The 22,969-nt window shown below is 52.6% G+C and overlaps 1 protein-coding gene across 2 annotated transcripts in view; it reads left to right on the forward strand.

Annotated features, from left to right (window-relative positions):
- The first annotated feature begins 487 nt into the window (after positions 1 to 487).
- Foxp4 (forkhead box P4) overlaps positions 488 to 22,969 on the forward strand; it is a 55,916-nt gene continuing 33,434 nt past the window's right edge. For both annotated transcript variants that reach the window (XM_052192486.1, XM_052192487.1), the window contains exons 1-2: positions 488 to 574; positions 19,082 to 19,320. In XM_052192486.1, the coding sequence (XP_052048446.1) occupies positions 19,099 to 19,320 (222 nt within the window). In that variant the 5' untranslated portion in view covers positions 488 to 574; positions 19,082 to 19,098. The remainder of the gene's footprint in view (positions 575 to 19,081; positions 19,321 to 22,969) is intronic.

Here is a 22,969-nt window from a genome sequence, read left to right on the forward strand (position 1 = left end):
TCGCTCCCTCCTCCTCGTCGCTCGGCGCGCTCCCTCCTTCCCTCCACCCCTCCGGTCCCCCGCCCGGTGCGCCCCGCCCGCGCCGATCGCTCGCAGCCACTCGCAGCCGCTCGCAGCCGGGGCTCAGTCGCAGCCCCTCGGAGTCCGGAGCCGGTCGCCCCTGTGGACCGGACAGTGCCACCAGCTGCCGGGACGGAGACCCCAGCACACGAGCAGGGCGCGGCGCAGGCGGCCGCGGCGCGGCGGGGAGGAGCCCGGGCCGGAACCAGGGCTGGGCCGGGGGCGGGGACGCCGGGGTCCCGGAGCCCCGGAGCCGGAGCGAGCTCCGGAGCGTCGCCGGAGCCCGGGGAAGGACGATCGGAAGCCGGAGAGAACCAAGCCATCCTACAAAGTGCGATGCCCCCAAGGGGCTGAGGCGCAGGGCGATCGGCGCTAGGAAGATCGCTTCGGAGCGGCGCGGAACGCAGGGGCAGCCCCGGCGAGTGGCGGCGGGCCCGGGCTGCGACCCGAGCGAGCCCCATGCCCCGTGCGGGCTGACGGGCCGAAGCCCGCACTGAGCGGCCGGGCCGGACAGGTAGGTGGCCGATCCAGGGACCCTAGGGATCCGGGTGGGGGCTGGGCCGGCGACTCGTCCAACTCCTCAGCTCGCTCACTCTCTCGCCTGCTCCCTGGTTCACTTTGTGTTTGCAAACTGCCCGCCCGAGGCGCGTCGGGCGCCGGGAGGAGCCCAGCCCGGGGCCGGAGCACTTTGTTCCAGCTGGGCCGGCCGCGGCGCACTGGCCCTGGTGAGTTGAGAGACCCTGCCCCCGGCCCGGGCCCCCAGCCGATCCGAGCTGTCTGGGGAACAGGTGGGGGCTGAGGCGCGGGGCTGGGGGACAGCGGGAAGCCCGCCAGGGGGGGGCGGCTTGGAGAGGCCCGCCCTGCCCCAAGAATCTGGGCTCCGCCCCCTCCTGGCCTTGCTGCTGGGAATGGGGTGTTAGGGGGCGCGACCCCCCCTCCCGGAGTGAGACAAAGAATACTTCCCGGCCCGGACTTTCCTGAGCTGGGAAGGGAAGTGGTGAACTGGGATCCCCCAAGTCCAGGCTGCACGGGACTCCCCAGGACAAACAGAAGGACTTGAGTCTCTGTGTGTGTGTTTGTGTGTGTGTGGTGGGGGCACCAACAATATCAAACACCTCGTCGCCTTGGTTTGCGGAGGTCACACTTCGGAAGTGCTGCGACGTCAACCCCTTTTCCCTGCCTCCCTTAATCAGATTTAAGATAAAGCGGAAAACTTCTTGGGGACTTGAGAGAGACTGGTAATGGCCCCTGTGATTTGTGTGTCGTGTCGGGGTGTGTGTGTGTGTGTGTGCGCGCGCGCGCGCGCTCCGGAATTGGTCGGTGGGAACTGAAGTAGTGGATACCCCTCCTCATTCGGACAGAGCTCCTGCGGGGTAGTGAGGTTCGAGAGTGGGGGCATAAGGGAACGGAGCGTGGGCCCAAGGCCACCAGAGATGACACTGCCGGAGTGACCAACCTGGACTCCATCCCCCAGACTGAGGACTCTGGTGACTCGCTAGACAGTCCCCCAGCTCCCCTCTGGCCCGCGGCCATCCTCCACCGAGCTCAAGCCTTGCACTTCGCTTCTTCGTAAAACTTCTACTTGGGTTTCACCGGAGCAGAACCTGGTGGCGCCCGGTGGTGAGGTGTCCTGTGAGACCCGGGGCCGAGGCCACCTGTGTGAAGGAACGTGTGATTTCGTGGGACGCGGATTCTGAGGCAAAGGCTGTAACCATCACAGATTGACCTCCTCCCCAACCCCCCAAACTGAAGCGACCTCGTGAACATTCTGATACTGCATCCGGCGACTCTGTAGGTTGGGACAGCGGGGGTCCTTTCCCTCAGACAGTGCCCCTCTTTTTTGCACCCTGGGCCTCTTGCGCCAACACTGCCCTGTGGGTTTCCACGTTCCCTTCCTTGGCACCTGGGATTTCAGATATCTGGAGATCAGCGCTTGTGGCCCGCACCCTTGCGCCGGTTTCCCAACCAGGCGGACCGCGGCGCTCTGATCCGAGCATAGACTTGGGGGCCGGGAGGAACAAGCCTGAGTCCGAGCCATCCGTCTGGTGGTTCCGGAGCAATCCCCGAAGAATTTTGGCTAATGCGGGATTTTTACCTCGAATTAAAAACATCTCTGCCCGAGTTGCGGGAGCACCCGCCTAGATTGGCAGCCGATGGCGTTGGGTCTGTAATTCAGGGTCGGGAGAGAGAACGCAGTTTCAGCGACAGTCGCTGTGGTTTGCCCGCGTGCCCCACGAAGAAAGGAACGCGTGGTCCCTGCTGTTCCACCGCTTCCTGGCGAAGCTTTAACCTTCCACCACCCTCTTCCCATCCCACCCACGTGAATCTCCGTGGGTTGGCCCCTTGGCCTAGGTACCCTGCGGCACCGGCATTTTAAGCCCCTGGCTGATCTCAACCGAGGAGCCAGGAGGAGCCTCCCGAAGGGGAGCGGTCGGCCTCAGACGACCTCTGCCCGCCCCCGCGGAAAACCGCTGTAGGGAAGTCTGCAAGCTTTTCTTCTTTCTTTCCTTTTTTCTTTTCTTTTTCTTTTTCTTTTTCTTTCTCTCTCGTTAAACTTAAGAAACTTCCCCCTTGCCAGGGTGACTCAGGGACTATCCTCTGGAGGTTGGAGAGAGACACTTCAATGGCTTACTGGCTCTGTGGTGCACTGAGAACAGAGTATAGAGACTGCAGCGGACCACCAATCTAGGCTGTTGGGCAAGGCGGCCTGGGTACCGGGAATGTTGTGTCCTGCTTTCCACACGCCACAGATCCTGTGCTATCTGAATCCTGTGGGGATCATTAAGTGCCTGGTTGTTGTTTTGTTGTTGTTGTTGTTACTGTTGCTGCTGCTGTTTCCACTGTGTTGTTTTGTTTGTTTTCTGGGCGAGGAGGTGGAGTCTTGAGACAGTGTCTCTTTATGTTGCCTAGACCGGCCTCACTCATATTCAGTGTAGTTCTTTTGCAGTAGTCTCTGGGATGCTGGCCTTACAGGTGTGCCACACGCACTCCACCAAGGCGCCTACTTTATTTTACCTTAGTTCCAACCTTGGCAATAAGATGGAGGAGACCGTGGCTATAGTCTCTTCTGGCGCTAAGGCTGGGCCCCAGGGAGGGTGTAGAATTAAGGAACCTCTGAACACGGGGTAGCAGGGCTGGTCAGGCCAAACTTGTTGGGGGACCTGTTCCCTTTCCTTCCTAGATTATTACCCTCCCCTTTCCTCTACCTTTGGACTGAAACTTCCTTTCTGACTGTCTGGCAGGTTGGGTCCCCTTTTGCCAGGAATGTGCACATCCTGCTGGGCCCGGACTCCAAACACACCTCTTCTTAGCAGTGGATTGGAAGAGGGTGGCTTTCTTTGATCTGGTAATTTCCTCAGTGTTTGCCGAGTCCCTACCCTGTCTAGGCAGATCCCAGGCTGGGTACTACGGTACCCTTGTGCTGTCATGGGTGGGGGTGGGGGGGTATCTCCTCTGTGGACCTCAGATTCCTGGAAGAGACAGATATGTTGGGGGGGGTGGCATTGGGAAGGGTTTGGTTTCAGAGGACTGCCTGAGGGAAGGAAAGGGCATCTCCCCCTGAAGCCATCCTTTCTTCTCTACATTTTAACCCTTCGCTGCCCATAGTGCAAATGGTTCCCATCCAGACACATTATGCCCCAGCCTGGGCCTTTATTCTATTTTTTTATTTTTATATTTTTTTATTTTTTATTTTATTTATTTATTTACTTATTTATTGGTTTTTGGTTTTTTTTTTTTTTTTTTTTTTTTGGAGACAGGGTTTCTCTGTGTAGCCCTGGCTGTCCTGGAACTCACTCTGTAGACCAAGCTGGCCTCGAACTCAGAAATCCGCCTGCCTCTGCCTCCCAGAATGCTGGGATTACAGGCGTGCGCCACCACCGCCCCCCACTCTGGGCCTTTATTCTTATTTCCTAAACAGCACAAAATACTTTCTTCCTTTCATGGGTCTTCTCAGTTTCTCTGCCTTCATTTGATTTCTTATCCTCCCTCAGCTTTCCCGGGCTCAAGGCAGCCATGGGCCCATCTTTTTTTTTTTTTTTTGGTCAGGATTCTGTGCCTCCATTGGCCAAAATAGCTTCCTCTGAGGTGGTTCCGGAGCCCTAGAACCTGAGGCATGGGTCCCTAGGGCTGTAGATGTGTCAGAGTGAAAGGGCTTTGGAACTTGGCACTCGAGATAGGGCTCTGGGGAACTTAATTAAGCTGCTGGAGCCTCCATTTTCTTAGGTTATAAAGTAGGTCAACAAAGCCCAGAGTAGAAGGGCGGCTTGGGAGTTGAATCAGAGGTAAAGTTCCACAGCCCAGCAAGTGTCTGGCCAGCCGAGGGCCATCCACTGATGGCCTTTGCATCATTTTCTTTCTTTTTAGAATTAGTTCAGCAGCACTGCCAGGCCACTTACTGGGCCGAACACTGGAAATGTTAGAGTGTAAACCTTCATTTTACAGGCTGGGGAAATGAAGCCAGAGAGAGGTGGCAACTTGTGTGAGGTTTTCACTCCTGCTCAGGCACAGAGCGAGGACTAAATTGTCGGGCTCCAGAATGAGCAGGGGCTGGAGCCGCCGCTGTGGTGAGGGAGAAGGGCGGGATTAGAGGGGCTGAACACTCCTTTCAGCAGCCTGGCCCAGCCTTTTCTCCCACTACTGTGTCTGAGCTGAATTTTCGGGGTTTGTTTTTTGTTTTTGTTTTTGCTTTTGTTTTTGTTTTTGGATTTGGTTTTTTCGAGACAGGGTCTCTCTGTATAGCCCTGGCTGTCCTGGAACTCACTCTGTAGACCAGGCTGGCCTCGAACTCAGAAATCTGCCTGCCTCTGCCTCCCAGAGTGCTGGGATTACAGGCGTGTGCCACCACCGCCTGGCTAGGGCTGAATTTTCTGCTTGCCTTTCTTTAGTAAGGGTCTGCATTCCCTACAGCCACGTACCCTGGCTTGTCCCTTAGGCCTTCTTAAGGCACTAATGGAGACAAATACAAGTACAAGTGAGACAGACTTCTCCAGAAGGCTGAAGGAAAAAAAAATTACTGGAAGCCTCGTGTCTCTTCTTTTCAGAAAGGAGATTCCTAGTGTTTGGGAATGGATGCTCCTGTTCTTACAGAAAACTGTCAGGCAGAGAGTCTCAGATTTAGGAACTACCACTGCATGGTCATCTCAAAGAGGCAAGAGCCTTTCTTGCTAGGAGCCTGAACGTGTTGGCTCTCCTTCCCATCCCCGGCTGGAGTTGTCTACAGAAATGAGCACCTTTGCTTACTCCTGGCTGTGCTGAGCCCCAGGCTCCTGGGAGGAACCCTGCTTCCCTTAGCCGCCGACTTTGTGCATATTCTGGGCTCTCTCAGAGACTGGGGGACACTGATGGCCTGGAAAACAAGAGTACCCCACACAGAAGGTCTACTGCATACAACCCCGGGGTGGCGAGTCATGCAGTCTTCCTGGTCAGGTGGCCCTCCTTGGTTCCAGGACAGACGCACACGCGCACACACACACACACACACACACACATACACACATACACACGGAGAGAGAGAGAGGGAGGGAGGGAGAGAGAGAGAGGGAACAGGGGAGAAGTTTCATGGCTTTATTGTAGGTAAGTAGATCCCCCTTCTCTCTCTTACACACACACACACACACACACACACACACACACACACATATTCAGTTACCTTCAGTAAAGTCACGAGAATCTTACCTCCAGCTCTATTAGGCTTGTACCTTCAGCCCCAGATGACACCTCATCTCTTGGGTCCCTTCTTTGCTACTACCTACTACCTCAGGATGGCTGGGCTGCTTGTGTGATGCCAGATAGCAGTGAGGGGAATTTGCTTTCCCACTGGGGTTGGTTCTGATGGATCAGACCCCAGCCACTGCTGTGTAAATGTGCCGGGAACACATGGGGGATTTCCTCATAGTAGGACAGTGAGCAGAAAAATTGTTTGAAGTAGGGAGTGGGGCAGAAGTAACCCAAATCGATCTGTCTGTCTGTCTGTCTATCAGTCAGTCATGGTACGGGACATGGCGTGTCTCAGAATTCTGACTGACAGACAGTCAGAGAGGGAAGAGTGATGGCTGCCAGACTTGACGATAGAACTTGGGAAATAGAGACAGGCTTTCCAGCAACTCGTCTCAACCCCTATCCTTCCTGTGTGCTGCAGACACATTGGAAAGACCCAGAGAAGACAGGAAATGAGAGAGGGCTTTCTTGAAACTCAGAAACCCAAATTGAGCAAGTAGGGGAATGTGGATCGTAGAGATGGTTGCGGGGGACAAGAGAAACCAGCTGGGATTCTGACAAGGCACATGTGTGGGTGCAGAATTCTGGCCGTACCGCCAGCCATCCCATCCCAGCGTGAGGGGAGAGTGGAGAGGTGGCCAGGTAAGGAGAGCTGAGTTCTGCTTTTCTCAACCCTGCCGAGCCAGAGCTGGCTCCTGGGATACACTTCAGGCTGGCCTGCATTTCTAGGAGTCTGCATTTGTAGTAGACCTTAGCCTAAAGAAGTCACTCCCAAAGGCTTCCTCCTTTTCTGTAGGAATTCCCTGTGTGAAGGAAGGAAAAGGCCCTGCCAGGGAGAATTGGAGAGGAATAGTGAAACATTGAGATGCACCCAGGGTCCCCTGAAGGGCAGCTGCTGGAAATGCTTTGTGTGGGGGAAGGGGCGGGGGAGCCAGGCGCTAATGGCACTCAGGGCAGTAGGCTGCGGTCAGGGTCTTATCTTTGGTCACCTGGGACAGTCTTCTCTGGGTTTACCCCAGAGACCACGAGGTCCCTGCCCTTCCCAATTGGAGCCCAATAGTGATGGACGTTCTAAACGCCTCCGCCATCCCCACCATCTCCTCCCAGCCTCAAGAGTATCGAACATCCTTGTCCCTTGATGAAAGATCGCGGATGACGAAGACCTGGGCCTAGGGATGCACCTGTGCATTGTGGGTGCTCAGGTTTCATTATCTGCGCTTTATTCTAGAGCACAGCCCAGTGCTTTGCTCCCATGCTGAAGGATGACTTTGTGGGTCCTTCAGGTACTGTGGAGGGCCCCTGCACGGCACCTCTACAGATGCCTAACTCACTGCCTAGACTTTGGTCTGCTGGTCTCTGCCATTATCAGGTCTCCTACTGTGCAGGTGATGATCGGGCAGCCTCCTGTCTCTGGCCTAACTTTCTTGAGGATGTGCACAATCTTTATCCCAACTGTGTTGTCCCTGGCCTTTTGCCCTTGAAGGAACTTCCTGAAGGGGGCGCTGTGGAACTCTGGGCAAGAAACCCTGTGACTCTCACAGCCTCCTCTTTGCCAATTAGACAGGCAGAGCCTGATTAAAGGAGTGCTGCCCGCCTCCTCCTGCCTGATCCCCATCGACGAAATTTCCCTTCATCAGAATCTCACATCCTCCAGAAATTAATTTGATGCCTCTTGTTATCAATTAATTGAATCTCGTTGGGAGAGAGAGCTCCGAGAGGCCGCTAAAGCTTGGCCCTTATGTGTCTCTGTCTCCCCCCCCACCCCCACTTACCAAGACAGCCTCTCCCTCCCCTCCCCAGAAACTCTTTCTTTCTGCTTTTAATTTCACATATATTTTAAAGTCAAAGCCCTGCTGCGAGCCTCCTGGCCAGGGTTGGCCTGCATGGCTCCCTCCAGCTGGGTCCTGGCTGGACTCACCTTTACAGACGGTCTTCCTCTCTATTTGGTTTCTCCTTAAACAAACAAAATCTCACCCTTCTGGGTTTGTCTCTGACCCTGATCCTGTGTGTTCCACAGGCTAGAACCTGGGAGGGGTTGGGAAGCTACATCCTAGTTAGGGAAGGAGACAGGCAGAATAGGGAATCTCTCACCAACTTTCTTTTCTTTTTTTAAACATTTTGTTTGTGTGTGCACACATGAGCGTGAGCCATGGCAAACGTGGGGAAGTCCAAGGACAACTTTCGGGAGTCAGGTCTCTCCCACCGCGTGGGTTCTGGGAATCAAACTCAGGTTGTCGGGCTTGGTGGCACGCGCCTTTACCTGCAGAGCCATCTAACTAATCCATCCTCCTGCCATCTTATTCCGCCATGTTTAGGAGTTATTTAGAAGTTGTTACCCTTGGCAGGACAGAATATACCAGTATGGCCCCCTCTACCACAGCTTCCTAACAGCCAGGTTAACCGTCTGCAGGAACCAGCTCTCAACATCATTCAGAAACATGTGGAGTTCCTGGATCATCCCTTGAATGAAAGACGGTGGTAGCGAGGTTTTATAAGATAACCCCATTCTAGGATTTACGAGGAACAACATGCTTCGCAGGAGTTCCTGATCAGACATCCTGCATATCAGATATTTACATTCGTGTTACAACAGCAGCAGAATTACAGTTATGAAGTAGCAAGGCAATAATGTTATGTGTGGTTGGGAGTCACCACAACGTGAGGAGCTGTGCGGTGGGTTTGCAGCATCGGAAAGGTTGAGAGGCTTTACAGCTTCCTCCTCACCCACTCCACATGGATGGCTTCCGCGGTGTGATTATTATTGTCATGACAGCTCGAGGACCCAGGTCCAGGGACGTGATCTGACTTAGCTGGAATCACCTGTTCACTGGAACGTGTCTCTTGAAATGCTTCGTTATCGCAGGGGGAGGGGTGCCACCTATTGACTAATTTCACCCCTGGTGACCTTTGCTAGTTCCCACACAGTTCAACCCATGGTAAATGTCATATAAATATTCCCTGCTTGGGCTTCCTTTGGACAATCAAACACAGCCTGCCTTTCTGTGCAGTGAGGACATACTGAGATTGAGTGGCAGCTGCTTCCCCCCTGGCCTATTCAGTGGCTAGCATAGCTACTGGGGGCATATTACTTAGTTCTTCCCTTTCTTTTATGTGTATGGGTGTTTTGCCTGCACGTATGTCTGTGTACCACATGTGTGCCTGGCTCCAACAGTCTCCCTTGGAAGAGAGGCCAGTGCTCTTAACCACTAAGCCATCTCCAACCCTGGATCTCCCTCGCCTCCCCTCTCCCCTTTCTCTCTCTGTCTCTTTCACAAGTGGGCTCTGGCCTACAAAGGCCTAGCGAGAACAAGGCACTTTTTGAAACCAATCTTGACACAGGGACAGAGAGGTGCAGGGGTGTTCAGCATTTGTGGATTTGCATGTTGCTGTGTTTTAGATGTCCTTGGATTGGTGCCTAAGATCCTTCTGAATGCCATGCCTAGAAATCTTCTGGGGAGACAGAGGGGCCGGGGCTGGGTCAAGGGCCATGGGGTACCAGACCAGGTGGTCTGCTGCAGGCCTACAGGAGCCCTTGGTGCCAAGGGCAGCACCAGAACCAGACTCCAGACAGGCTCCAGATGGTCACTTGGGCCCTGAATGGGTCGCCCCTACCCCTGAACCGTCAGGCCCCCCACGTAAGACGTCACTATTTAATTAGCTGTGTCTGATTAACCAAACTTGGCATTAGGCTCCTCATGCCCTCATCTTTCCCAGCTCCGAATCAATGGCTTTGATATGCTAATTAGGGAGTAATTTAATTTCAAAAGGCCGCAATTAACAAGGGTGTTGTGGACATGCTGTAGTTAAGCGGAGTAATCTAATTTGCATTAGTAACAAGCAGGGACTAATTAGAAGCTTAATTAGACACTTAGATGGCTCTTATGTTTACTTTCTTAATGAGATGGAGTGGGCTCTTTGGTTCTCTCTCCCGTCTCTCTTGTCTCTGCCTCTCTGCTAATCCTTCCTTTTGGTCACGGTAATAGGAAGGAGCACTGAATGAGGCTTCCTTGCCAGGGCCTGGTGGAGCATTGTGATGTCCCCATTCTCCTGGCAAAAGGTGAAATGGAGAAAAAGTGTCATGCAAAGTGTCTCAGGTCTGTGGATTTGTCACCATGGGGGTGGGGTGCTGGGAAAGGTCCCCGGCTAGATGACCTTGTTCAGTGTGTTGTCTTGAGACTGGTTCCTCTTTCAGACTGAGCCCCAGGAGTGTGGAGAAGAGAAGAGGGCCTGGGTATGGAGCCCCAGGAGGTGAGGTAGTCAGGGACCAGGAGTGGACCCGTGACTAAGAAGCATCCGATGCACTTGGAGGTCTGGACCTATCATCAAGACTGCTCAGGAGGCTGGGCCAGGACAGGCACACTTTTAAGGCCTGTGTAGGTTAGAGTGAGTTCAGGTCTAGTCCTGACTCTCTAAGGGAAACCCTGTCTCCTGCTTGAGGGGGAAATGTTTTTTGGGGATGATGTCGTAACTCATTGGTAATAACACCCTCACCTACCATACATAAGAACCATACATAAGTTCAATCTCCGGTACCATAAGGAAGGAAAGACAGAGAGACACACAGAATGACAGACACACAGAGAGAATAAAATACATCGAGAAATTATGCTTGGGAGGCCTTACTGCTTAGCTCAGAAGTCACCTGCAGAAGGCCTTTCTGGAGTACCACACCCTGTAGGGCACCAATCCTTCCTTTCCGTACATAACATAACATTTGCAGAATGGAGGGTGTGTGTGTGTGTGTGTGTGTGTGTGTGTGTGTGTGTATGAGAGAGAGAGAACGCATGTGTGTGTGTGAGCATGTGTATGAGTGTGTGTGTGAGAGAGAGAGCACATGTGTGTGTGTATGAGTGTGTGTGTGAGAGAGAGAACGCATGTGTGTGAGCGTGTGTGTGTGTGTGTGTGTGTGAGAGAGAGAGAGAGAGAGAACGCGTGTGTATGTGTGTGAGCCTGTGTATGAGTGTGTGTGTATGTATGTGTGTGTGTGAGAGAGAGAACGCATGTGTGTGAGTGTGTGAGTGTGTGTGTGTGTGTGTGAGAGAGAGAGGGGGGGGGGAGAGAGGGAGAGAGAGAGAGAGAGAGAGAGAGTGAGTTTCTCTGCCCTGGCTGCATTTGTAGAATTCTGCAAAGCTGTTTGACTCCGTAGAGTCTGATTTAACTGACCATGGGTGAGGAGGAGAAATGGTTTGTTTTCAAGTCTCTGTCCGTCCCTCAGAAGAGCCTTAACCTCCTTTGTTTGCTTAGGATTCTTTTCACTCTGCTGAAAGCCAGGGCCGTGATTTCTTCACCTCTGTTTGCCAAGACTCCCCCTGCATGTACCCAGCATCAGCTGCAGAACAAGGCCCACTCCCACCTCTGCCCCAGGAGCTTGTGTACGCTGCAAGGGCTCAGGGTTGGGTCCTTATGTAGAGCTGAGGCTGTCTAGGAGAAGGAGCCGTGAAGACTGGAGAGACAGGGCCCCATTCTGAGCCTTCGGGAGGAAAGGTCAACCTGGTGCCAATCAGTGGACACATGCACCCAAGAGCTTTAAAGTGCACAGTTAAAAACCCGGGCAGAGATGGCACACGCCTGTGATCTGAGCACCTGGGCAGTGGAAGCAGGAGAATCAAGAGTTCAAGGTCATCCTCAGTAGAATTGCCAGTTTGAGGTCAGTAGGGATTATGTAAGACCCTGTCTCCAAAACTCTTAATTCCAAAACTGGACACTGTCTTTGTAATCCCAGCACTGAGACAGTCAGGAGACTCCTAGGAGTTTCAGGCGCTCCTGGACTACATAGTAAGATCATGTCTCAGAAAACAGCAAAGCCAAACTGAAGAACACAAGACAAAAAAGAAGAGATGATTGTACCTTCTTCTAAGCAAACCATACCATGTCCTGGTCTCATTCGTGAAGGTAGGTAACGCCCAGGTCTCAGACTCTGGGGTTAACGAAATTAACTCTGAGGGCTTGAGAGATAGGGCTTGTTACATAGACCAGGCTGACCCCAAGTTCCCAGTGACCCTTTTGCCTCTGCCTTCTAAGTGCTTGGATTACAGGCTTGTGAAGCCAGACCTGGGTGTTTGTTTCTTTAAGACCGGATCTCACTGTGCAGCTCAGGCTAGCCTGAAACTTCATCCTCCTGCCTCAGCCTCCCCCAGTGCTGGGATTTTAGGCATGTAGTACCACACCCAGGATACACCCCTCCCTCCCAGGATATTTCATCAAGATGTCTGATGCTTTTAGAATTAGAAAATAAAAAAATTTGAAACTTAGGAGAGAACCATCCCTTACAATCCTTCCTAGCCCAGTCAAGGACTGTGTGGGTGAGGTGACCGTTTTCATGGGCCATCCTTGCTTTGCCCCTGAGGGGCCTCGAATGGTCCCTAGAGCTGGGGACAGGTAGCTCTTCCAGTGCCACATGTCATTTATGGAGGCTTGGCATTCAGGCACAGGTGGATGGAGAAACTGGGGTGCAGGCCTCTGATCCACAGATGGGAAAGTCCCCGTGCTCCTGGAGGAAAGGAACTTGAGGGCGGGGTGCTGTTTGTTGCAGGGGGCGGGGTGTGTGTGTGTTTGTGTGTGTGTGTGTGTGTGTTTGTGTGTGTGTGTGTGTGTGTGTGTGTGTGTGTGTGTGTGAAACCCGGGCATTGTTCCTTGCGGGACAACTGCCGTGTCTCTGAGCTGCATCCCAGCACTGAGGGGCATTCTACCTGTGGGTCCTCCCTTAATTTTTCTCAAAAGCTGAACGGAGGACTGGAAGAAAGGGGCCAGGGGAACCCCTAAACTGCTGCAGCACCTTTAGGAGTCCTAGGAACTGTCCTTCCCTGACCTTGCACGATGTCTTATTTGATGCTGAAGGGTCCTTGGAGAGAAAAGTGCATCAGTCCTATATTGGAGATCTGGACACCAACGTCAGACTGGTGGTCTCCCTGTTCCGTGTCATGAATCCTGACAGGAAAGGGTTAGCAGTGGGGTGGCAGATGACCAGCTCCTGGTTGACATGGCTGCCGGGCTGAGCCCTCCCTACTCCCCGTAGCCTGCAGCCAGCGAAGGTCAGAGATGCATTGAGAGAGTCCGTGCCTGGGTCCTTGACTTGAGATGTATACGCAGCTGCCTGTAGGACCAAGGTCGAGGGCTCGGGAAAGCCATTTGCCGTCTGTTTCTTACTAAAGATCCCTTAGCAGCAGAATAATCAGAAAGAAAGGACTAGACCATTAAGGCAGACCCCGTACTTTACCCCATGACACACGCATGTTGTCTGTATGCGTGCCTAGAAAATGTCACCGTGTCAGAGACCCGTAGCCCTAGAAAGGTCTGAACCCAGTAGGCACTCTTTTGAGAAATGACCTTTGCGAGTGCTTTCAGAGCATACAAGCCAGAGTCTGGCAGATCATCCTTCCTGCTAAGCCTTCACCGGGTTCAGCAAAAGAGGCCTTCCCTTAAATGGAGTCTGCATTTAAGGTAGAGCCCCGAAGGGGTTTCAGATGCTCTAAAGACACTGTGTGTATATATGAAAGTCTCAGATTAAAAGCATTATATATATTTAAATCAGGGTGACATTTATTCTGCATACGCACGTTGGCTAGGCTCCGTCTCCGCTGAGAGGGGCCATTTATGTGTCTTTTTCATTGTCTCCCCTCCTGGGAACAGGAGCTCCAGAACTGCAGGTTGATGCCTTGTCTCTGCGACCTGGCGCACCATTGTGCCTAAACACTTTTTGAGACTATAGGTGAAGTGTCATTGCTAGTGCAACATCCTTCCTCCTGACTGGCTAGCCACACGTAGGGAGAGAGAATCCCCACAAGTGTCCACACTTTCAGAAACAGACACTCAGGAAAACGGGTGTGGGGCCAGGGGGGCAGGGGGACCTTCACTGCTGCCAGGTGCCTTGGCCTGGCTGAGTCCTTTCTGAATGGTTCAGGCTCTTGTGGCTAGATCTAAGTTTTGAATTTAATTGGACCCTAAGTGCTTGTTGAGTGACTACATGACCTTAGTGGTTCATCAAATTGTTTGGACCATGGGAAAGCTCTTCACTGAGTCTGCTCTGGTCCTAGGAGCCTTACTGCCTCAGACAAGCGGGTCGGCAGCTCTAGAGACATTTAGGCAATACAAATTATCGTCCTACTCAGATCAATAATAGAATTAGCCTCTCGAACGGAGCTCAATACAAACAGACTGAGGTTTTGGTTCATTCCTGAACTCCTTTTCTTCTATGGTGTTAGGTTTTAGGATGTTCTGTCAGCTTCCTCGTCGTCTCCTTTTGGAGTTTTAAGTAGACAACATTCACTTTTACTCGCCCCAAGTGCGTTCAGCAAGTTTGTGTGACCCACAGGGCCACCTGGACTCTGGGTACAGGTGACCCGTGGCCACGCCCCCATCTGCCCCCTCGCCAGCTGCCGGTGCGCAGGCTGCTCCCCCCCCCCCCGCGGACGCGCGCCCCGAGAGCGCGCTGAAGCTGCGCGGCCCCCTCCCTTCTTCCCTCCCCCGCGGGTAAACTCCGGGCATCCATCAGTCTGTTAATTGCACTAATTAGAGATCGCGGAGGTGTTAATTGGAAAACCCTGGTATTGTGCCTGTTTGGGGGACGAAAACGTCAATAAAAATTAATTGATGAGTTGGCAGGGCGGGCGGCGCGGGTTCGCGGCGAGGCGCAGGGTGTCGTGGCAAATGTTACGGCTCAGATTAAGCGACTGTTAATTAAAACGCGATGGTAATTAATACTCCCCACGCCATATGGGCCCGCGAAAAGGCACAAAAGGCTTGTCCACGTGTGGGGCTCTGATGTCTTTTTCTCTCCTCCCAAAGCACCCCAGGCCGGAGTGCCCTTTTGGCCCTTAGCTAGGTGCAACCCGTCACTTCCGGCAGGGAGGGGACAGGGCGGACCCTGGCTGGTTCGGAGAAGGCGTTGCTGTCTTCATTCCCACTGGGGTGCGTCATAAAAGCAAAAGCCTCAGGGAAAGTGGGAGCCCCCAGATGGCCGCAGAGTTCCCCAAAGCGGAAGAAGTGGCTGTGGCTTTGACCTAGCTTCTTTCCAATGATCCTTGCCGGAGACCCGCACTGGCCACTGCTCCTTAAATGGCCGGACTTTCCCAAGGGACTCTGAAGAATGGGAGACTAGGGGACCCTCCAAATCCTGGATCCCACCTCATCCAGCTCCACACACCGACTAAATTGTCCTCCACTACCCACGACGTGTGGTGGGAGTGTGGTCTGGGAATGCCAGGGTGAAGTCTTAGCAAACTATAGAGAAATTAGAAAAGGCTTGGTGTCCACTCCTTATTGGTTTGTTTGAGGGAGGAGCAGGGCCTGCTGGCTGCTAACTTATGGTTCAGCTGAGGTTGACCTTGAACTCCTGATTATCCTTGCAGACCCTTTGGGAGTGCTGAGATTTCAGACACACACACCAAGCTTAGGAGTTGGGGACATTCTCGCATGAGTGACGGGCCCAAGGCTACCCGACTGGGACTAAATGATTTAGTCACAGCTTGTACTCTCTGCAGCTGTGGAAGTTGAGTTAGCATTGTTGCGGGAAGGGGTGACTCTGTATTTAGAGGGAGCAGGACTGTGTGAAGTCAGTAAGGTGGGAGTGTAGGAATGAAGGGGGGCCCAGAGCAGACAACTGGGACCAGTGTTGGGTGGAGCCTTTAGGATAAGGGACTACAGCATTGTATCTAGTGGCCTCCTGGTGGCTCCCAGCAGCACCCAAATACCTCTGTGGCTTCACATCCACCAATTGCCCTGGGGACTTTTGCAGCCCCTCCCCAAATCCCTAATTCTCTCTGTGAGAAACTACTTTCTCAAGAAGAGAAGGAAACTGAGGTCCATAGATGTAGGGAGGCAAAGGGCTCCTGGCTGCTTTGTGACAGAGTTTAGACTGCCCCCATGTGCCTCCTAGTACCTAGGCACTGTGACAAAGATATCCCAGCACCCCATCCCACTGAAGCCTCCACCCTCGAGCTGGCTGGGCTCCATACACCAGTGCCTGTTTACCCACGGAACAGCCGACTCCCTGCCGTCGTTACAGCATCCTGCGAAGAGGTGGGCAGGAGTCCTGAGGCTGCTGGCTGTCTTGGGCTTGCTCAGCCTTAGAGGGCCGGTGTCCCAGGGCACAAGTGAGGATTCCTAGAGGGCCTGGAAGTTTCTGCCCTGTGGGTGGTGCTTGTGGGTGGTTGGAAGCCTGGAAGGAGATACATTAGGTGTGTGTCAGTGGGCAAAGGCCCCGGGAGAGGGCGGAGCACTCCAGAAGGGGCCGGCTGCTCTCCATCCACCCCGCAGAAATGACTTTTGAAATGCATATAATCTCAAGCATGCAAATGAGAGGTTTGCTTCACCCTGTTCAATTCGAGTGATCGGCCCCTTGAATAGCTATTATTACATGGCACATGGCCACAATTATGTTGTTCACTTGGTTTTGATAGGCCCCGTCCCGCTCCCCGGAACGATGGGATGGAGGGGACACATCTGTTGGCATCCTCCTCTCCCTCATCCTCCCTTTACAAAACTTGTAGAGCTTGTCAGAGTTACAACTTTGCTGTGTTCCTGTGAAGGTTGGAAGGGGACCACTTTCCCTTCCCTGGGGGAAGTAGCTGCCAGATTCTCTTTGCTTTCTCCGCTGCCTGCCTACACCCCTGAGGCTCTAGTCTTTGTCCCCTGGGGCCCAGCTTAGTCTGGGAGTCTGGGCTGGCAACTGCTCTCTACCCCAGCAGGGCTGGTAACAGAGGAGCCGGAGAGCTGAGTGGGCAGCGGGTTCCCTGCTGTCTTCCTATTTCCACGTTCCTCCCCCACCCCCCGCTGAAGCACAGGCCTGAATGTGTGTGGGGGAGTTGCTCCTGTAGTTTGCGGGGTGGGTGGTTTCAGGGGAGGGGGCTGAAGCCCTGTGCTGTGGTGGGTAGAGGCCAGAGCCCACCCCATCCATCATTTGGCAGCTACTAGCCCTGGGGCTGACACCACCATTAAAGGCTTGGAACTGAGTGCTTAATCTCTTCCAAACCGTCGCCCCCACACCCTAACCCTGCTCCAGCTCCAGAACTCGGGAGTGGGAGCCACTCTGATGAGAGAACACAGTGAGACCAAGGCCACTTTAGGACTCACTATGTGGATCTCTCTCCCAACCCTACAAGAGGCAAGCCATAGTCAAAAGCTGAGAAGGCCTCCAGAGCGATGGGAAGCTTCCCTGTGCCCTCAGTACACACACACACACACACACACACACAGTGCAGATAAGGACTCAGCAAGTGGTCCAGTGGGAGAGAGAGAAAGCCTTGAATGTAGGGATGAGAGGAAGATGCTACTGGGAACCTCCACCCCGGGAAGAGAAGTAGTAGTTCAGCTCCTTCCTACCGTTTCCTCATCCTGTTGGCTGAGAGAGACAGTGGGACCTGGGATCTCCAGTCCTTGCACAGGTGACTTGATCTGCTGTGTGATGTCAGACAAATCTTTGACTTCTCTGAGCTCGCAATTATGTAGTTGGGGAATGGCTGGTGGGGACGGGGGAGCTTCCTCGGGCAGGTACTTTGATTGTCTTGAAAGGACTACAAGAGACTGGGACTAAATACTTTTGACAGACAAGGAAACGGAGATTTAGAGAGTTTGAAACATATTTTAAACAACCCAGAGTAGGTACCAACTGTTCCCCTTAGGGTGGTTATCCATTGGGAAATAGAAACTAGAATGTGAGAAGAGTTTTGTGTGCGTGTGTGTGTGCATGTGTGTGTGTGTGTGAATAGCGAGTGCTGGTGGTAGGCATAGCTGAGGCGGGGCTTACTGTAAAGCTCAGGCTAGTCATGAACTCGCGATGCTTCTGCTTCCGTTGCAGGCACACACTTGGGGTCAAAGGTGTACACTCGCTCTTCTAGCTTCAGAATGGCTTTTCATACTAAAAGCCCCCTTCTGAAGTCAGTTTGTCCAACTGGTGAGAGGTTGGACTTCCATATCTAAGGGAAGGGAATTCAGCCATCCCTGCTCCTCCTGCTGTTCCCTGCTCCAGACACACCTCTCTGGAGAATTTATAGCCACTGCATCTTGTCTTCCCCGTGTCTAAGGAAAGGGTACCTAGGCCTGGCCCCTCGTGCTTCGGGTAAAGGCGTGGCTTTTAATTAATTTGCTCATTTGGGCTTTTTATTTTTTCAGAGTGTGAGTGTGTGTGTGTGTGTGTGTGTGTGTGTGTGTAGGAGGCCAGAAGAGATTGTCAGATCGCCTGAAGCTGGAGTTACAGGCAGTTGTGAACCCTCCAGTTGTGGGTGCTGGAAACTAAAAGCAAGAACTCTTAACCTCTGAGCCATCTTTCCAGCCCTGAGTTTTTGTTTTTGAGGCAAGCTCTCCTGTAGCCCAGGCTGGCCTGAAGCTCCTCCTACCACACCTCTCAAACAGAGATTATGCACGTGGCCGGTTTTTTCCTTCCTTCCTCCCTTCCTTCCTTCCCTCCTTCCCTCCCTCCCTCCTTCCTTCCCTCTCTTCCTCTCTCCCTCCTTCCCTCCCTCCCTCCCTCCCTTTCTCTCCCCCACCCCCCCATTTATATAGTGCTGGGAACAGAAGTCAAAGCCCCACAGGCAAACCCACACTCAATCCTTGAATTACATGGAGTGGGGCTTGCTTCAGCTTGGATCTAGGAAATCCAACATGCTAAGCCTTTATCTAAGCTCTCTCTCACACACACATACACCCCAGCCTCTGTTTTCCCATCAGTGAAATGGGCCTTAAGTAGAGACCTTGTTGAGGAGGACTCTTGGGCTGTGGGTAGTAAGAAATAAGATACAACAGCTTTGGTAGCTGGCCTAAGGACTTAAGATCTTGAAAGTGGGTGGTGGGCCCGGGATCCCTTCCATGAGTGCTAGCTGGGGCTTGGGACAGCTGGTTTCCCGTGCTGATTAGGGCCTTCTGTGGCCTGGGGAAAGCGGTTCCTGCCCCCAGGGAACGCTGTGTCTACGTAGGAAAGAAGGCAGGGGCCATTTACTAGTGGAAAAGGAAGAGATGTGGTAGGTCCCGGCTATAAGGAGAGACTGAAACAGGTTTAGGACCCCGAGGGAAGAGGCAAAGGCTCACCTCCTACCCTCCCCCCATGTAGTCTTACTGGAAGGAGGAAATGGGAGGTTGTAGGGAAGGAGCCTCAGCTTCAATATACTGCCCTCAACCAGGTCCCTAAGGAAGGGGTGTCACTAAGAGGGTCTCAGGAGAAGCTCCTGGGAGGTTGAGGAAGAGACCCCTCAGAGCGGGAGTGGGTGAGGTGGGCGATGGGTGGGGCCGGCTTTCAGTTGCAGTCCCAGGTAGAACCTGCCCTGCCCGTCTATTCTTGAGCCTCAGCCCCTCCCCCATGTCTCTTCTCCAGGTCCCGATAGAGCGGCAATGATGGTGGAGTCTGCATCGGAGACAATCAGGTCGGCTCCGTCTGGTCAGAACGGCGTGGGCAGCCTCTCTGCGCAGGCTGATGGCGGCGGCGGTGGGGCCGGGACCGCAGGCACGGCCCCCGCAGCGGGTAGGGACGCCTCAGGCCGGGAAGCGGCCAGCGGAGCTGACAGCAATGGCGAGATGAGCGCCGCGGAGCTCCTGCACTTCCAGCAGCAACAGGTAGGAGCAGGCTGACTTTCCCAGGCCTTTAGCCCACACCCTCTGGGTCACCCGGGTATCTTGGCTCTGTCCCGGCCAGCAGCCTTCTCCGTGGGAAGGGCCAGCCTCCAGGGACGTCCCTGTGTGTCTCCTATTCTGATAGCTAGCCTGAGCCTCAGGAGCTCTAAGTGCTTCTGGGAGCCCAAGTTTATGGAGTTTGAAATAGTCCCAGCAAAGCCATAAGGACCGGCAGCCGCCTGGGCAGCAGGCTTTGAAAGTCTGTTTTGAGTGCGTGGGTGTCTTGGCTCTTGTAGGCACGTGGCTGGGAAACTGGCTGTGTTAGCAGGGCTGAGAGAGGTGCTGTGCACACTGGAATGTCTTTATTTCTACTTTGAGCCATCCACCATTCCAAGTCTGCCTAGGCCCTGAACCATGCTGTGAAGAGGCTGAACTTACAGGCACCAGTGGGTGGCCAAAGCATGTGAAGGAGGAACTAGGAAGGGAGGGAAAGGCAGTAACTGACATACATACATACATGCATGCATACATACATATATTCTTTTGTTTGTTTGTTTGTTTTGTTTTTGTTTTTTTGGGTTGTTTTTTTTTTTTTTTTGGATTTGGTTTTTTGAGACAGGGTTTCTCTGTATAGCTCTGGCTGTCCTGGAACTCACTCTGCTAGACCAGGCTGGCCTCGAACTCAGAAATCCAAACCCAGAGTGCTGGGATTACAGGTGTGCGCCACCACTGCCCGACTACATACATACATACATTCTTATTAAGATTTATTTTTATATTTTTAACTATGTGTATGTCTACATTTTGCTCACGGTATGCACTTGTGAGTTCAGGTTCGTGCAAAGGTTCCCAAATGTCAGGTACCATGGAGCTGGAGTTATCAATGGTTATGAGCCACCTGATATGGGTGCTGGGGATCGAACTCAGGTCCTTTGATTGAATAGCAAATAGTCTTAACAGTGGAGCCACCTCACCAGCGCTGGCTCTTATGTAAAAGCTCACAGTAGGAACCCAGGCTGTGTTCCCTCTCCTCTTCTATGCCTATAATCTCCACCCTGAAGGGGCGGGGTCCAGGAGTTCAAGCCTGGCCTCTCTGAAGATGCAGGGGCATTAGGTGGAGAGCATAGGTATGAATGAGCATAGCCCCTAAGTCCCAGCTCCGCCCCTAGCTCCCAGCTCCGCCCCTAGCTCCCAGTTCTGCCCCTAGGTCCCAGCTCCGCCCCTAGGTCCCAGCTCCGCCCCTAGGTTCCAGCTCCGCCCAGTGGTTAAGATGGAAGGGATCATGCTTACAGAGCTCAGAAGAACCAGCCTTAGCATTGGAGCCTTGTCTGATTTTGCCTCTTAAACTGCTGCTAATGGCCTGGCCCTTAGGGGCACATCTGGGGAAGCAGAACAGAGAATCCCAGATGTGCCCCACACCATCCTCCTCTGCTGTGTAGCCAGGGCCTTCGCGCCTCCTCCAGCCTTCTCTCTATCCCAGACCACACCATGCCACATCCCATACTACCTAAGGCTTCAGGCTTGCATTAGAAGCAACTCACTGGTGCTTCAACTAATCAGAGGTCTTCAAAGCAGGGACAGAAGGAACCTGTCCTCAGTCTCAGCCAGTGCCTTTATCAGCTGTATAACCTCAGCCACTAAAATACTGAGTTCTTAGGACCAGAAGCAGACAGGTGTGACATTTGTTCTAGTACGTATGAACTTAAAGGGTTCTGTGAATATTGTTTGCATATGTATGCTCCTGTGCCTAGAGGTCAGTGATGGATTTAGGATGTCTGCCTTAATCACTTTTCATCTTTGTGTGTTTTTTGGTTTGTTTCTGCTTGCTTGTTTTGTTTTGAGACAAGGTCTCACTATGTAGCCATGGCTGGCCTGGGACTCACCGAGGTCCTGCCTCTGCTGAGATTAAAGGAGTGAGCCACCATACTTGGCCTCTCATTTTTATGTTACATTTGTGAAAGTGTGTGTGTGTGTGTGTGTGTGTGTGTAGTATTCATATGACACAGTGCATTTATGAAGTTTCAGAGAGTTCTCTTCTTCCACCATGTGTGACTGAGGGATCACAGAGTCCTCAGGGATATATGGTCCTTGGGACTGGGTGAGCAGTCTCCTCTCCCTTCTTAAGCAGACTCTGTGGGAAGAGACCCACTGAGTCAGTGCTTTCTGATAGAGCAGAATCGTGGTGTGTGTGTGTGTGTAAATTTAATCATATATGTATAACACACACACATTCTCCAAACGTGGGCTGGAGAGGTGACCCAGCAGTTAACAACACGTGTTACTCTTGCAGAGGACTTAGGTTTGATTCTCAGTACTGGTACCGCTCATCTCTAACTCCAATCTCAGGGGATTTGGTGCCCTCTTCTGGCCTCTGTAGGCACCTGCACTCATAATTTAAAATACACCTAATTAAAAATAAATATTTAAAAAAATGTACCCCTAGAAGTTTCCAGAGACCGCGTGATTCATATTGCTGATTTGGACCCCACTACATCTCTTTGCAAAGAGAACTATGCACAATTTCAATTGTGGCCGAGGGTCAGAACAGCCACCTAAACTGGAAATTTTTATTAAAAAACAAAAACCTTGGGTAAAGCAAAACAGCTCAGAGGCTTGCCACCAAGGCTGATAGTTTGAGTTCAATCCTTAGGACCCACAAGGTAGCAGGAGCAAACTGACTCCAGCAAGCTGTCTCCTGACCTCTACGCATGCACTGTGTCTCCTGTACACACATACATACTCACAAAATAAATAAATAAAATGTAATCTTAAAAAGCAAACTAGAGAGCTTGCCACAAGGCATAAACACAGGCCTCTGGGTAACTGGGAGATGTTTGGGTGGGAGAGACAGAACCGTCTGTACCGATCAAGTTTCTGGGCTCTGCCCTGGACAGACTTCCCATTACAATTCCACGGTCCAATTGTTCCTGTTTGTTTTAAGTACCATCCCAAAGTCCTGGAAAATCCTGTGTTGACTTCACAAATACACCAGGATGGGGACTGGGAGGCCGGCGGAGGTCCGTTTCATCCATTTGGGCTCACTGTGGGCGAAGGGCCCAGGCCCAAGGAAAATATGTGAGACTCAAAAAAAAAAAAAAAAAGGTTTCATTGGCTCTAAAACTATGACATTTTCAACTAAAGTGAAACCACAGTCTGAGGGTCATTCTCCTACTTCTAACAGACAAATGGAGGCTGTGTCCCTTCCTCCCCCCCACCCCCAAACACAGATGTGATGTGATGTGATGTGATGTGATGATATGATATGTTATGTTATGTTATGTTATGTTATGTTATGTTATGTTATGTTATGTTATGTTATGTTATGTTATGTTATTAATGGTAGGGTAGACAAGATAGAGAAAAGGAAGTTGCTCTCTTGGGTTTCCCCGCCTTTCAGCCACAAGCAGGAAGTCTGCAGAAGACAGCTTTTGGATTCACCCTGTCTGTTAAATGTCATTAAGTTACCTTGCCCTCCCTGGGGAGGGAGCTGTGTCATTCCCACACCACAGGCTGCAGCCCTGAGAGCCTCCAGATGCCTCCTTCAGGGCTGAGCACTCCCTCCTGACTGAGGAGCACTCCCTCCTGACTGAGGAGCACTCCCTCCTGACTGAGGAGCACTCCCTCCTGACTGAGGAGCACTCCCTCCTGGCTG

Source organism: Apodemus sylvaticus, chromosome 9, assembly GCF_947179515.1.
Source record: "Apodemus sylvaticus chromosome 9, mApoSyl1.1, whole genome shotgun sequence".
Classification (NCBI taxonomy): Eukaryota; Metazoa; Chordata; class Mammalia; order Rodentia; family Muridae; genus Apodemus; species Apodemus sylvaticus.